At 45.1% G+C, this 12,373-nt stretch overlaps 1 protein-coding gene across 1 annotated transcript in view; it reads right to left on the minus strand.

The window, feature by feature from the left end:
* LOC125442820 (protein HIRA) overlaps nucleotides 1-12,373 on the minus strand; it is a 49,691-nt gene that overhangs the window by 4,728 nt on the left and 32,590 nt on the right. The window contains 9 exon segments of the mRNA XM_048514543.1: nucleotides 107-212; nucleotides 1,457-1,515; nucleotides 2,477-2,638; nucleotides 3,901-4,049; nucleotides 4,879-4,980; nucleotides 6,240-6,447; nucleotides 7,705-7,875; nucleotides 12,069-12,136; nucleotides 12,138-12,155. Coding sequence (XP_048370500.1) covers nucleotides 107-212; nucleotides 1,457-1,515; nucleotides 2,477-2,638; nucleotides 3,901-4,049; nucleotides 4,879-4,980; nucleotides 6,240-6,447; nucleotides 7,705-7,875; nucleotides 12,069-12,136; nucleotides 12,138-12,155 — 1,043 coding nt within the window.

Genomic DNA, 12,373 nt, shown 5'->3' on the forward strand with positions numbered 1-12,373 from the left:
CAAGGACAAACTTTCAAAAGAAACTAAAGAACTAAGGTATGTCCCCTCAGATTAAAAACTAAACATAAAGAAGATATTTTTGTTTGTTTGTTTGTTTGGCACTTACCAGGAGGAAAGAGAAGGGTTAAAGCAATATGCTTTTCCATCAGACATATTCATTATCGGGATGCCATGTTGTGTCAACAAGATCTGAGACACAGTGGTTTCGCTGCCTTAAAAAATAAGAAAAGCCAAGGAAGTCAAACCAAAAGATGAGACTTTTTTGCAACAAAAATCAGACAGGAGGGAAAGCTCAGCGGCAGAGAACAAATTTCGCATCCACGAGATTCTACGTTTAGTACTTGGCATCTCCAGTTGTTTGGAAAGACCCTTGGCTGAGATCTCAGTTGCTGTGGTTCGTAGAAAGCATTTGGCCAGACGCATTGTTTCTGAAGGGTACAGCAAATGCTTTTGCAATGGGGATGGCCCCTAAATTCAACCCTGGGCATTTCCAAATTATGGGATGTCGACAAAAGCAGGACTGAGAAAGACCTCTGCTTGAGATCCTGGAAGGCTGGTTACCCGTCAAGGTCAACAATACTGAGCTGAATGGACTAACAGGCTGACACAACACAAGACAGCTTTTCAAAAATCCAGACTGTGTTCACTAGCCAACACATAACATTCTACATGCAAAATAATGCTGTAATTCATGGGTAGCCACATTTTGGCTACTAAATAGCATGAGGACTTACAGCCTAATCCAGAACAGGTTGGCAGGTAGGGACGGCACCGCTCTGGCACTGCCCCGCCCTTTCCAAAGGGCTTTCCTGTGGCGCAGGAGGCCCCCACCCCGAAACCTCAGTGAAAATCTCTGGGATAACAGAGGTATGCCACAAAAAAACATGGCAAATCTCTGAGGTCAGCTCCACCAGCAATGGAGCTGGGTAAGCAGTGGAAGGCGACTAAGGTCAACTTTACCCCCTGACCCATCCCCAGAGAGCCCTTGGCCTGGGCAAAGACAGCAGCTTCCCGGTTGGGTGCTGCAGAGCTGTGTGATGCCCACCCACTAGGGTAAGTCTGCCCACTGACGGCACATTTGCCTCTTGCACTGGTGGGGTGGGCACCTTTGCCAGCTGGCCCCAGAGGTGGGTCAAGCCCTCCCACTGTAGATTGGGCTACCCAGTTCTTAATGCACAATTGTGCTGGAGGAAATAATAAAGAGTGGTTTCCCCTCTTCCAATCCTCCTTCATCTGCAGTGGACAGGAGCAGCCAAAGAACTGGGTACCCTGCAGTCGGTGGGTGGGTAGGCAGCTATAGGCAAAGAGTGAATAATAAGGCTCCAGACATGGGTGTGCAGCAGAGAGTGGTGTGTCCAGGTTATGTATTTTGGCTTTGGCCAAGTACCATTGATAATATAGTGTTCATGCAGCTCTTAACTTCAATGGCAGCCGTAATTTGAAGTGATTTCACTACCTGCTAAAATTGTTTGCAGGGATTCATCCTTCACCACGACTGATCGTTTCTGAACGTTCCTGAAAAGCAGAGAATAACAAATAAAGCCAAAGCCCCTGCCAGTGAATATTTCTCCTCATTTACTTTCCGTTTCTCTCCATTGTCTACATGGCCACAAACTTCAGGATTGTCAGTTCTTTGGGGCAGAGATCTGACTCTGATGATTACCCTGTAAAGTACTTTGAACACTGATGACACTAAAACACGTTTTTGTCTTCAACATATTTTTTTCTTTCTAGCAGATTAATTATTCACTTCTTCAAAGGGAGAAGGAGGCAGAAGAGATTTTTTAAAATCGCTTTGAAGAAATTAAAGTTTCCTTCCGAGAACTTTCTCACTCTTTCTGTATAGGAATTGGCTTCTTCAAGCTGTACTTGATCTACCTCTGCCATAAAGACTGTTGAGTAATATACTAGAGTCCGTTTATTGAGCACAGATCCAGGGATATCATCCCACCAAGGTTATGACCACTTCCAGACATCACAACTGCCCTTCTTCATCCATCTGTGATGGGCACAAGCATGGCTTGTTTGCATACTCCATTCTGCCTCCGTGCACCTTCCCTCTTACGCATGATTGAAAGCTTCCCAGTTTGGAAAGCCCTGCCCAAACTGGACAGGTGTCTGAACACAGGCACTTGCTAAAACTGGTGCATATTTCCTTCTGACAACTCAAGATTCTAAACTAAGATAGAAACAATTGCCCAAACTCCAATTTGCTGAGATGCTTGAATTTAGATGCTGGATGAATTGGAGCTGGAAGAAATGCTTCCCCAAAAGAGAACACTTTTGAGCCACGCTCCACGCACAAGAGGGGGAGAGAGCGCATGAGCCCAGCAAACAAGCCATGTTCGAACACTGACGAACAAGCAAAGATTTTGCACTGACGTACAAAGATGGAAACAGAACAGTGACAGATCATACAAACTGAGGAACGCTTCGCTTTGAGCAATTCGCTGTGATTGGAGAGCGCACCACTTACCAGACTGAGAGGGTCGCAGCGGTTGTGAGAGCCATGACGTAGAAACCTGTACAGTGCAACGTGGAGATGGGTGAATGCAAGACGATGGGAGGGAGAAGGCGGCGGCCGCAAGCCGAAAATACCGAGAGGGTCCGCTTTTCACAAGCGACGCTCACCACCTCACTGAAAGCAAGCGGGAGGAAAGTCTTAGCACAGGGCGGCAACAGAGAGCATCAAAGGCCAAACGTTAACTAGCGTATAACTGAGAAATGGGTCACGGAATTTTGTGTCAGAAAAGGAAAACGTTTTTAAAAGTGAAGCCCAGAATTCATTTAGAACCCGAGCAATTTCTTCATTAGGGTGTTGTGGGTCTTCCAAGTTGTATGGCTGTGTTCCAGTAGGATTTTCTCCTGACAATTTCTTTATTGTCCTCTGGATCCATTCATATCTCTGCCCCTTAATGGTCCAACACGGCTTTCCTAACTAGCCTCCTGATTGTGACGTATTTAAATAGCTTAATATATATATATATATATTTTAACTAACAGGCTCTTCATTTTCTGTTTTTGCAAGGTAGTCTCCACGAAGTATTCTGAACATAATGAAGTGCTGTACTAGTGATCCCCAACATGGTTCCTGGCCATGCGTTTTCAGATCTCTACTTAATTATTTCCCAAAGCGTATTTTCTCCAAAGCAAAGAGAAAAATCTAGCTTTCCTCCCTCTCTTTGGAGCAGCAGGCACTTCAGAAGAGACCAGGAGCCATGACCCTACTTTTTGCAGACAGCATCTACGTAGAAACTGCCTTCTTAGTGGTGGCACCAAAATTCTTGAACTCTCTCCCCAGCGAGATTTGACTGCTCCTCTTTGCTCAGTCTTAATTTTTGGTTTTATATATATATTTTCATTCTATATTTTAATTGTTCTAATGAAGTAGGGAGCTAGTTGGTTTTTTGCTTTTTTCAAATGTGATTTTACTATGCACGACCTAGTTTGTTTGCTCCTTTGGCACCTGTTTGAGGGTAGAAACATGGGGTATAAATTTTCTCAAACAAATAAGAATAACATTCATCACAGAAGGGCACATGGCCTAGAATCCTGCAGTATGTGCTGACTGGCTCATGACACAGTATTTGGCAGTTGGATGCAGACCCCACAGAGTTATTTCGTCATTACCTGTGCTCCCCACGGCAGCCATTTGGTGGTGGCAAACACTCAATGTTCTCAGAATTCCAAGACTACCACCAGCCTCCACAGTACTGGGAAACCCTATGCCAGTGGTGGCGAACCTTTGGCACTCCAGCTGTTATGAACTACAATTCCCATCAGCCCATGCCAGCATGGCCAACAGATAACCATTACTAACTGGATGGGGTTCTGGCCCGAAAGCATTCTTGTTCTTTCCATTCAAAGCATTCTTTGGCTAACACCAATAAAAGCTCTTACCAACTTCCTGCTGCTGAGAGAATCCTGCTGGTGAGGACCGTTTCCCACTCTTTGCCTTCTCGATTGCACTTTAATCTGCTCAGTTTTGAACCTCCTGCTGATGTAATTTCATTCTCTACTTCAATGTACATGGAGGGATCCGAGCTGACCTGCAAAAATTAGTGGTCACAGAATGAAAGCTGATCAAAGAAGTAGCACAAATGAACGAAACAGAGCGAGACAGACAGACATGATGCCCAAACGGAACACATTTAAAACTCAGACCACTGGATAGCTAAAATAGTAAGATGTACATTTAGGAGTCCTGGGATACGGACTGGTAAGCCTGCAGCGCTGCAGTCAAAGCTCTGCTCACGACCCGAGTTCGATCCCGACAGGAGTTGGTTCCAGGTAGCCGACTCAAGGTTGGCTCTACCTTCCATCCTTTTGAGATCAGTAAAATGAATGCCCAGCTCACTGGGGGAAAAGTGGGGAAGGCAATGGCAAACCACCCCATAAACAAAGTCTGCCTAGTAAACTTGGTGTGACCCCATGGGTCAGTAATGATCCGGTCCTTGCACAGGGGACTACCTTTACTACCTTTTTAGATGGACATTTAAAGAGCACTGGGAAGGAGGAAGGAGGAATTGGGGTTTGCGATTTCATTTTTGGTGTCAGCTGAGCATGCTTTAACTCAGGAGCGTCCAACTCTGGTGCTTCAGATGTTCATGGACCACAATTCCCATCAACCTCTGCTACAATTGGCCATGCCAGCAGGGACTGATGGGAATTGTAGTCCATGAGCATCTGAAGTGCCAGAGTTGGACACCTCTGCTTTAACTATAATCGTAAGCCACCTTGAACCAAGGGGAAAGGCAGGACACAATTTTTTTAAACAAACAAAAGTGTAAAGAACACCCTGGCAATGGTAGTCTTAGGAAGAAAAGTAAAAAACATAAGCACAAGGCTGCCCCGTTCCCTCAGGTTAGGCCGACTTACTTGCAACGTAAACGATTTCTGCGGGAGTGGGGTTGGCAGCTTAATCGCTAATGGGGCACCGTGGCAAGCGCCATCCTTCTCGGAAGCCAGGATTGCAGGGGACTGGAAGACAAACATGCTTCGATAAATCAATCTGTATGTGCACATTATGCAAGTTGATACATACGGAGGCTGGCTCCCCCTCCAGCAATCGTGAAAGGTGCAGCTTCAGGTCACCCAGAGACAAAACAGGAGCTCCAATATACTCTGGAGACTGAGGGGAAACAGTATGGAAAACAGTGCCAAGGGCAAGCACTGTAAACTCCTCTCCTCTCCTCTCCCCAACCCCTCCCCCGTCCCACCTGCAGCCTGGCAGGGACCAGCAAGGAACTTTGCACACCAGGTCCACATGGACTTCAAAAGCCACAGCCACAGTCCAACACTGGACTTGGCCAGGCCTGCAGTTTAAAGCTGGACCCAGCCAGGCCAAGTCCTGCACTGAGAGCCAGAGTGGTGTAGTGGTTAAGAGCAGGTGGATTCTAATCTGGAGAACCACGTTTGATTTCCACACTCCTCCACCTGAGTGACAGAGGCTTATCTGGTGAACCAGATGTGTTTCTGCACTCCTACATTCCTGCTTGGGCTGGTCACAGTTCTTCAGAACTCTCTCAGCCCCACCTATTTCACAAGGTGTGGGGAGAGGAAGGGAAAGGAGCTTGTAAGCCACCTTGAGTCTCCTTACAGGACAGAAAGGTGGGGTATAAATCCAAACTCTCTACTCTTCTTCTGAACAGCGAGCTCAGCCTGGTGAGGCCCAGACCTCGACATACTTGGTGCACCACCCTTTTGCAAAAATCCCAGGAGTGGTAGAGCATTTGGGGGTCTTCTGGAAACTGCACAGTGGCCACGATCTGCATACCCCTGCCCAATCTGACCAAGATACTTGGAAATGGGGCAAAAGGAAGCCAATGGAGCAGGGCAACCTTACAGACAGTGCAATGCTGTGAAGAATGAACTCCAGTTAAAGCCCACTGAAATAAATGGCCTTGGACCGGAGTGACTCCACACAGGAGAGCACTGGAACTTTCCTGGATTTCCCCATTACCATCTCACTGAAAGATTATTAAAAAATGAATACACAAAGCTGCATTACACTGAATCAGACCACTGGGCCATTATAGTCAGTGCTGTCCGCTCAGACTGGCAGTGGCTCTCCAGGGTCTCGGGTGGGGGTCCTTCCCATCACCTGCTGCCTGGTTTTTTCCAGCTGGAGATGCCAAGAATTGAACCCGGGACTTTCTGCACGCCAAGCAGAAACTCTCCCACTGAGCCACAGCCCCCCCTTCCACCGGTTGTGAGGAGAGAAGAAACATCCAGGTTACCTGCACTGTTAGAGGAACGGCCATCAGCCGGGAGTCCTTTCGAGGCCTGCCTTTCTTCTTCTTTTCCACAGTTTCGGCCTCAAGCTCCAGTTTACGCTTGGATAGCGAGTGAGAGTGAGGCTTAGCTGGGATCTTCTCCTCGCTGTCGCTGCTGCTCTCCAGGAGATCCCGGGGTTTACTGTCCCTAATCGAGTTCTGCTCTTTTAACCTGAATAAGCAGTAAAGGATCAGTTGTACAGATCCCTGCAATTTTCGAACAAGCCCACAATGTGCCAACAGTAAGCATCAGGCCAGGACCTACCGGAGAGGGGAATTATCGCAGAGGGTCTCAGATTTCGCAGAGGGTCTCAGATTTAGGCTTTGGATGTTCTCTCCAAATGAGGTTATATAGTCAGTTGCAGAAATACACTGACAGGGTTGAAAGAAGGAACCATTGATCGTGTAACTTTTAACTAGGCCAGACCGCCTGCACAGGACACCACGGATTACTCTCTTCCTCTGCCAGCAGAGGTGAGGCCAGCGCTGTGCTAGGTCTGCTGGGGTAAAGCTGAATGGGAGAGAAGCTGCATCAGGACCAGCATGGCTCCCCAACCCCGAGTCTCCAAAAATGGCAGTGGCCCTGCCTCTGTCAACCTCTGAGAGGCTCTGCATCAGGCACGGTCTTTGATATGGGCAGGGGGGGAGGCACTCTTCACATAAGAGCGAAGCATCTACGCCAAGGGTGTCAAACTCGCGGCCCTCCAGATGTTCATGAACTACAATTCCCATCAGTCCCTCCCAACATGATCATTGGCTATACTGGCAAGTGCTGATGGGAATTGTAGTTCATGAACATCTGGAGGGCCGTGAGTTTGACACCTGTGATCTACGCAAACCTGAGTGACTGACTGATTACAACGGTTAAGCAGAACTGAATGTCACACATAGGCCCCTTCCGCACATGCAGAATAATGCACTTTCAATCCACTTTCACAACTGTTTGCAAGTGAATTTTGCTATTCCGCACAGCTGCAAAGTGCACTGAAAGTGCATTATTCTGCATGTGTGGAAGGGGCCTTAGTGAGGAATATCCAGGAGTTTATTGCTCATGGTATAGAAAAGAAATGGCTTATCAGAGCAATGATCAGTGTCTTTGGCTTGGGAAACTTCACCCCTTCCCTTGCCCAAGCTGCTCTAGGGCCAACACACAATCAACTTTGCTGTTTTAAAGATATGAACTAAGTCCATTAGGGCTCATGGACATTCTGGAAACAAAAATCTATGCATCAAAGGAAGGCTGGAACTGGTGTATCTAAACAGCTGACACCATCCCCAGTAACAACAGACAAACTGGAATGCCATCTATGGGAATGGAGAGCCTTTCGTTCCTTAAGTTGGCGTGTCCCGTGGGGATTCATGAGCCCTTGTTTAGCTCGCCGATACTGTGTAGATGCCCAGTTTCAGCCTCTGCAAGCTAATTCCTCACCTGTCTAGGGCAATTTGATTTGTGTGTGCAATAGCAGCCGTCCCTGAGGTGGCTTTGGACCGCTCGGTAAATCTGGAATCAAATGCTTTCATCGGTTCTATCTTGGAAGGGGTCGTCAGCACAGAGGGCGATGAGGCAGGGGGAGCGGCTGAAGCAGAGGTAGCGTTTACACTGTCGAAGGAAGAGAAAATGAGTTTTTGGACAGGATAATCGTTACGCGATGAGCAACGGCGACAGCCACCCATACTGCTTTGGTTCACATCGTCTGTCAATTAATTATTTATCATTTTATTAAACTTGTACCCCCTCCACATCCTTGGAAGTAGCCAGGCTCACAGCAGCCTAAATTCAATAAAATGATACATAGTTCTAACATTAAAATAGTAATAAAACCAAAACCAGTTCCAATTCCTACCAATGATGGCAATAAATATCCCTTCAGACTATAGAACAACAGTTCCAGACAATTCAAAGATAACCAGGGGGAGCAAGATGCAGGGGACATGCTGCAGGTATATGTCACAGTGCGTGCACACTGGTGTTTAGGGTGATGGTCCAAACATCTCCACCTTACAGGCCCTGCAGAACTGAGTAGTAGAATAATGCCCCTGTACACAGAGGATGTGCTTCTGTTTAGAGTGGCCTCTGGCTATAGCACTGAATAGGTCCATTGGCTATACTGAGGTCTATCTGTTGGATGCCAATTGGGTTGTGTCAAGAACCTCAAAGTCGCGGAGTTCTCCTTCTCTCTTCGCGTGTAATGCCAAAACTGCCAGAAATCATCACTACAGAACCAAGGCAAATCCTTCTCAACAAATCCCACGCTAGTTCCCATCGCCTTTGGCTGCAATAAATGCCACCTATAGTACACACCGTAATTCCATTGAAATATAGAGCACAACCATTTCAGAAGCAGCACACCGTTCATGAGGCAAAAGATGGGCCCTTCGAAACATCCAACTTTGCAACAGCACTGAAATTAAGGAACTTTCTTCTCCAGCGGTAGTTTCGGTCCCGGCGCCAGACTTATGGGCATCCAAACACTCTTGTTATTTTGAAAGAAGGTTTAATCTAATTTCCAGCAATGCTCAAGTGTTCGCTGGCCTACTTGCTTACTCCCCAAAGCAACGAACCATCTGGTGCTTTCCTCCACCACAGTGGAGTAGGAGGTGTCAGTAGACATCACCTGTGGAGCACCCATTCAGTAATAGCCACCTCTGACACAGATCGCTTCCCAACACTTTTGTAACCGGCTGCGGCAGCCATTTTCAGCGGTGCTGACTGCCCTCTCTCTCAAAATTTTACTTTATTCAGTTGCTTGTAATTTTCTCACTAAGACTAAGGAGGATTACATAGTATAATTAAGAGCAACTAATAGGAAAGCCCTACAGGGTTGCTTTAAGTTGTCTTAAACTTGATGGCACTTCCCACACAATAGGATGGCACTTGATGGCACTTCCTACACAATAACAATAGGATGAAGACAATGAATAACCACTCTAAGGGACTAGGGCTGAAGAAATCTGGAAACCAGGTGAAACATGTTAAAGAATGCAAGAAATGATATTGCACAGGAAGAAATATAATCCAGTGAAATCAAGATAAAAAACAGCACTAGTAAATTGTCCCATTTCCTCCACTGAAGCATCATCTTCCTATTTTGTCACAATACAGCTCTACTTCCTTCTAAAAAATGACTTCCTGAACAGTTATATTTTATATAGTTTGTTGGAGGATCATTCCATAGAGTGGGGATGGGGGGGTGCTACAGAGACAAGATCACAAAGCTTGGAGAGACTCTGATCTATTTATTGTGTACACTTTGGTAACAGGTATTAAAATTGTTGCTAATTTTGATCTATGCTGCCTAACACTTTTGCCTTTGCTATTAAGCGTAATTGAGGCATTTAAAAATTTTAAAAACTAACACTGAAGATCATTTTGCAAAGAAAGAAATACAGAAAGGCTGGACATGATTTATAAACAAAACAAAAAATAAATTAAAAAACTCTCAAATTCAAACAAAACAAGACTGGATCTTGAAAGTCACAGAGTATGCAGAAATGGAAAGGCTGACGATGGTTATAAGATAAAAAATACAGACCATTTCCTGAAAGACTGGAAATCCTTTGTGGACTACTTATTGAAAATATATACAAACAGAGAAACAATGGCAGGATTTGAGACTTAAATGAAAACAGCGTATTGGATTAAGGCAATTTTACAAGAAGGCCTAAAAGTGCAAAAAAATGTAGATACTAATTATAAGCACAGATAGAGCTGGATCCTTAGTGCTTGGATCCTTAGTGAGTAGAAGCTGGAAGACACCATATATATATGTGTAGGTGTTTGTGTTCTTTTCTTTCATTTAGTATTATTATTATGGGGGGAGGGGGGGATTAGATCGATCTTTTCTTTATCTTCTATGTATGTGTTATTTAGGCAAAATAAAAAAAATTCTCATTAAAAACACCTCATCATTTTGGTGATACACACAGTGTGAACGCCCCCGAAAAAAACCGTATGAAGGTGACTTTGTTGAAAGATAAGCGTTTCGTGCATTTGCATGTGTGGACTCTCCTGGCGATCTTGCAAGGAGAGCGATCAAGGTGCATGGGGGGTGGTAAAGGAGGTAGGGTAAGTAAGAGAAAGAAACTCTTTACGACATCGACTCCATCCCCGGTTCTACCCACCTTCTGTGGGTTTACCACTAGCCGCTGGTTCTACAGGTAGGTTTAGAAGTGCCAAGAGAATTGTTGCATTGTAAATCAACGACATCAGCCGATTTCTGGTCTGGAGGAAGTGAGACATCATTGGTGTGTCAGCCAGCGATCCAGATATTGAACACATTGAAGAAAGCTGTTGAAAATCACTGTCTCCGGTAAAAAAAAAATACAGTACAAGCGATCAATCAAGGCAATTTTGCCTGGTGATTCCCTACTGGAATTAAATACAGTCTCGTGCGAATTCACTGTTCAAAAAGGTAATGAAAAGCAATTGCTTCAAAGTATTTGGCACATCCCAATAAGACCCAGGGCAGCCAGGACAATATTGAGGTTATCACGTCCACAGCTGATTAACTGGCATCTTATTACTGACAGCTCGGAACTGGAAAGGACATACTCAGTAGCTTGTGTGGTTTTTTTTAAATGCTTCTGATAGCATTTTTATATCTGGTGCCTTGTATGGAATTACCACCCAAACCAAAGATTAACTATGCCAACCAAAAGCAAATGAACAAATAGGAGGGTACCAAGTATGGAATCAGATGCAATGTCATAAGCACCACCACAATGCAAAAGTACACCATTTCTCTGAGGCTCATGTAAACTCCTGAGTTGCAAAACTAGTAAAGAAGTCTTGCATTGTTTCTGAAATATCACAGATCCTCATCATGATAATGGGTTTTTCTGTCCAGCCCCAGATGTCCCTCTGTTTGGGTCCCAGCTGCAAGATCGTTAACGTATAACTTCAGGTGGATATCCTGCGGTATATACCAACGATCAGGATGGCCTCTGATAGGATATTACTGCCATGCTGTAGGTAAACAGATAGTTTCCCACACATGCAGAATAATGCACTTTCATTAATTTTGAAACTGGATTTTACTGTACAGAATAGCAAAATCCACTTGCAAACACTGTGAAAGTGGACTGAATGCATTATTCCCGGCATATGCAGAAGGGGCCTAAGGATCTCTTGTCATTCTCACTATAAAGCAATCATGTCAATTGCACAAACTCTGGGCAAATTTACCACCGACTTCGGCATGTCCTCTGTGTGCAAGCGCGGTCTGTGTGAGTGTGAGTGTGTGTGTCTGCATGCATGCAAGTAAAGTGCCACTGTTGCAGCCAACTTACAGTGACTCCTTTAGGGTTTTCAAGGCAGGAGACAAACAGAGGTGGTTTGCCATTGCCTGCCTCTTGTATAGCAACCCTGGGCTTCCTTGATGGTCTCCCACCCAAGTACTAACCAGGGCTTCTGAGATCTGTGGAAATCCATGAAGCTTGGACCATCAAGCCACCCGTTTGCATCCAAATACATGGAATGACCATCAGAGAAAAACATAAAGCTTCTGTAAACGACCACTGAAATGGTCAATTGGCGATTAAGTAAAACTGCCCCCCACGCAGCTCACTTTGTAAACTGACAGAGAATCTCTATCCCTGGTGGGAGGGGGTAAGAGCTTCTATTTCACACAAACAGATATGCACAGAAAAAGTTAGCATCTTCTGTGACCATATTTTGCAGGGCTATATGTCACACTTGGTTTCTTTAGAAGACAGAAATGCTGAGATACACAGAAAAAGAGGCTTCATTCAAAACAAACATCTCTCACACACACAAAAAAAGCAGCCATATACCCAGTGTCCAGCTGAGCTATGCACAGAGGTGGATCCTTCTCCTCGCCATCTGTTGTCCGGTCTCCACTTCTGCTTCTTCAAAAGATTCTGTCGGAAGAAAAGTCTCTGTTGGAATTTTAATATTATAACTGGTACAAAATGCTTATAAGGATACAGCAAGCTCAAATAACTCTGCAAAGTAAGCATCTTTCCAGATTGGAAGACCTTTCTAAATTGCACTTTTAAGAAGCTACAGGCTTGTAACACAGGAAAACGGTATTCTCTGAGTGGAATACTGTCATATTATAATTGTGAAAGAAGCATAA

This window comes from Sphaerodactylus townsendi, linkage group LG13 (assembly GCF_021028975.2).
Source record: "Sphaerodactylus townsendi isolate TG3544 linkage group LG13, MPM_Stown_v2.3, whole genome shotgun sequence".
In the NCBI taxonomy this organism is placed as follows: domain Eukaryota; kingdom Metazoa; phylum Chordata; class Lepidosauria; order Squamata; family Sphaerodactylidae; genus Sphaerodactylus; species Sphaerodactylus townsendi.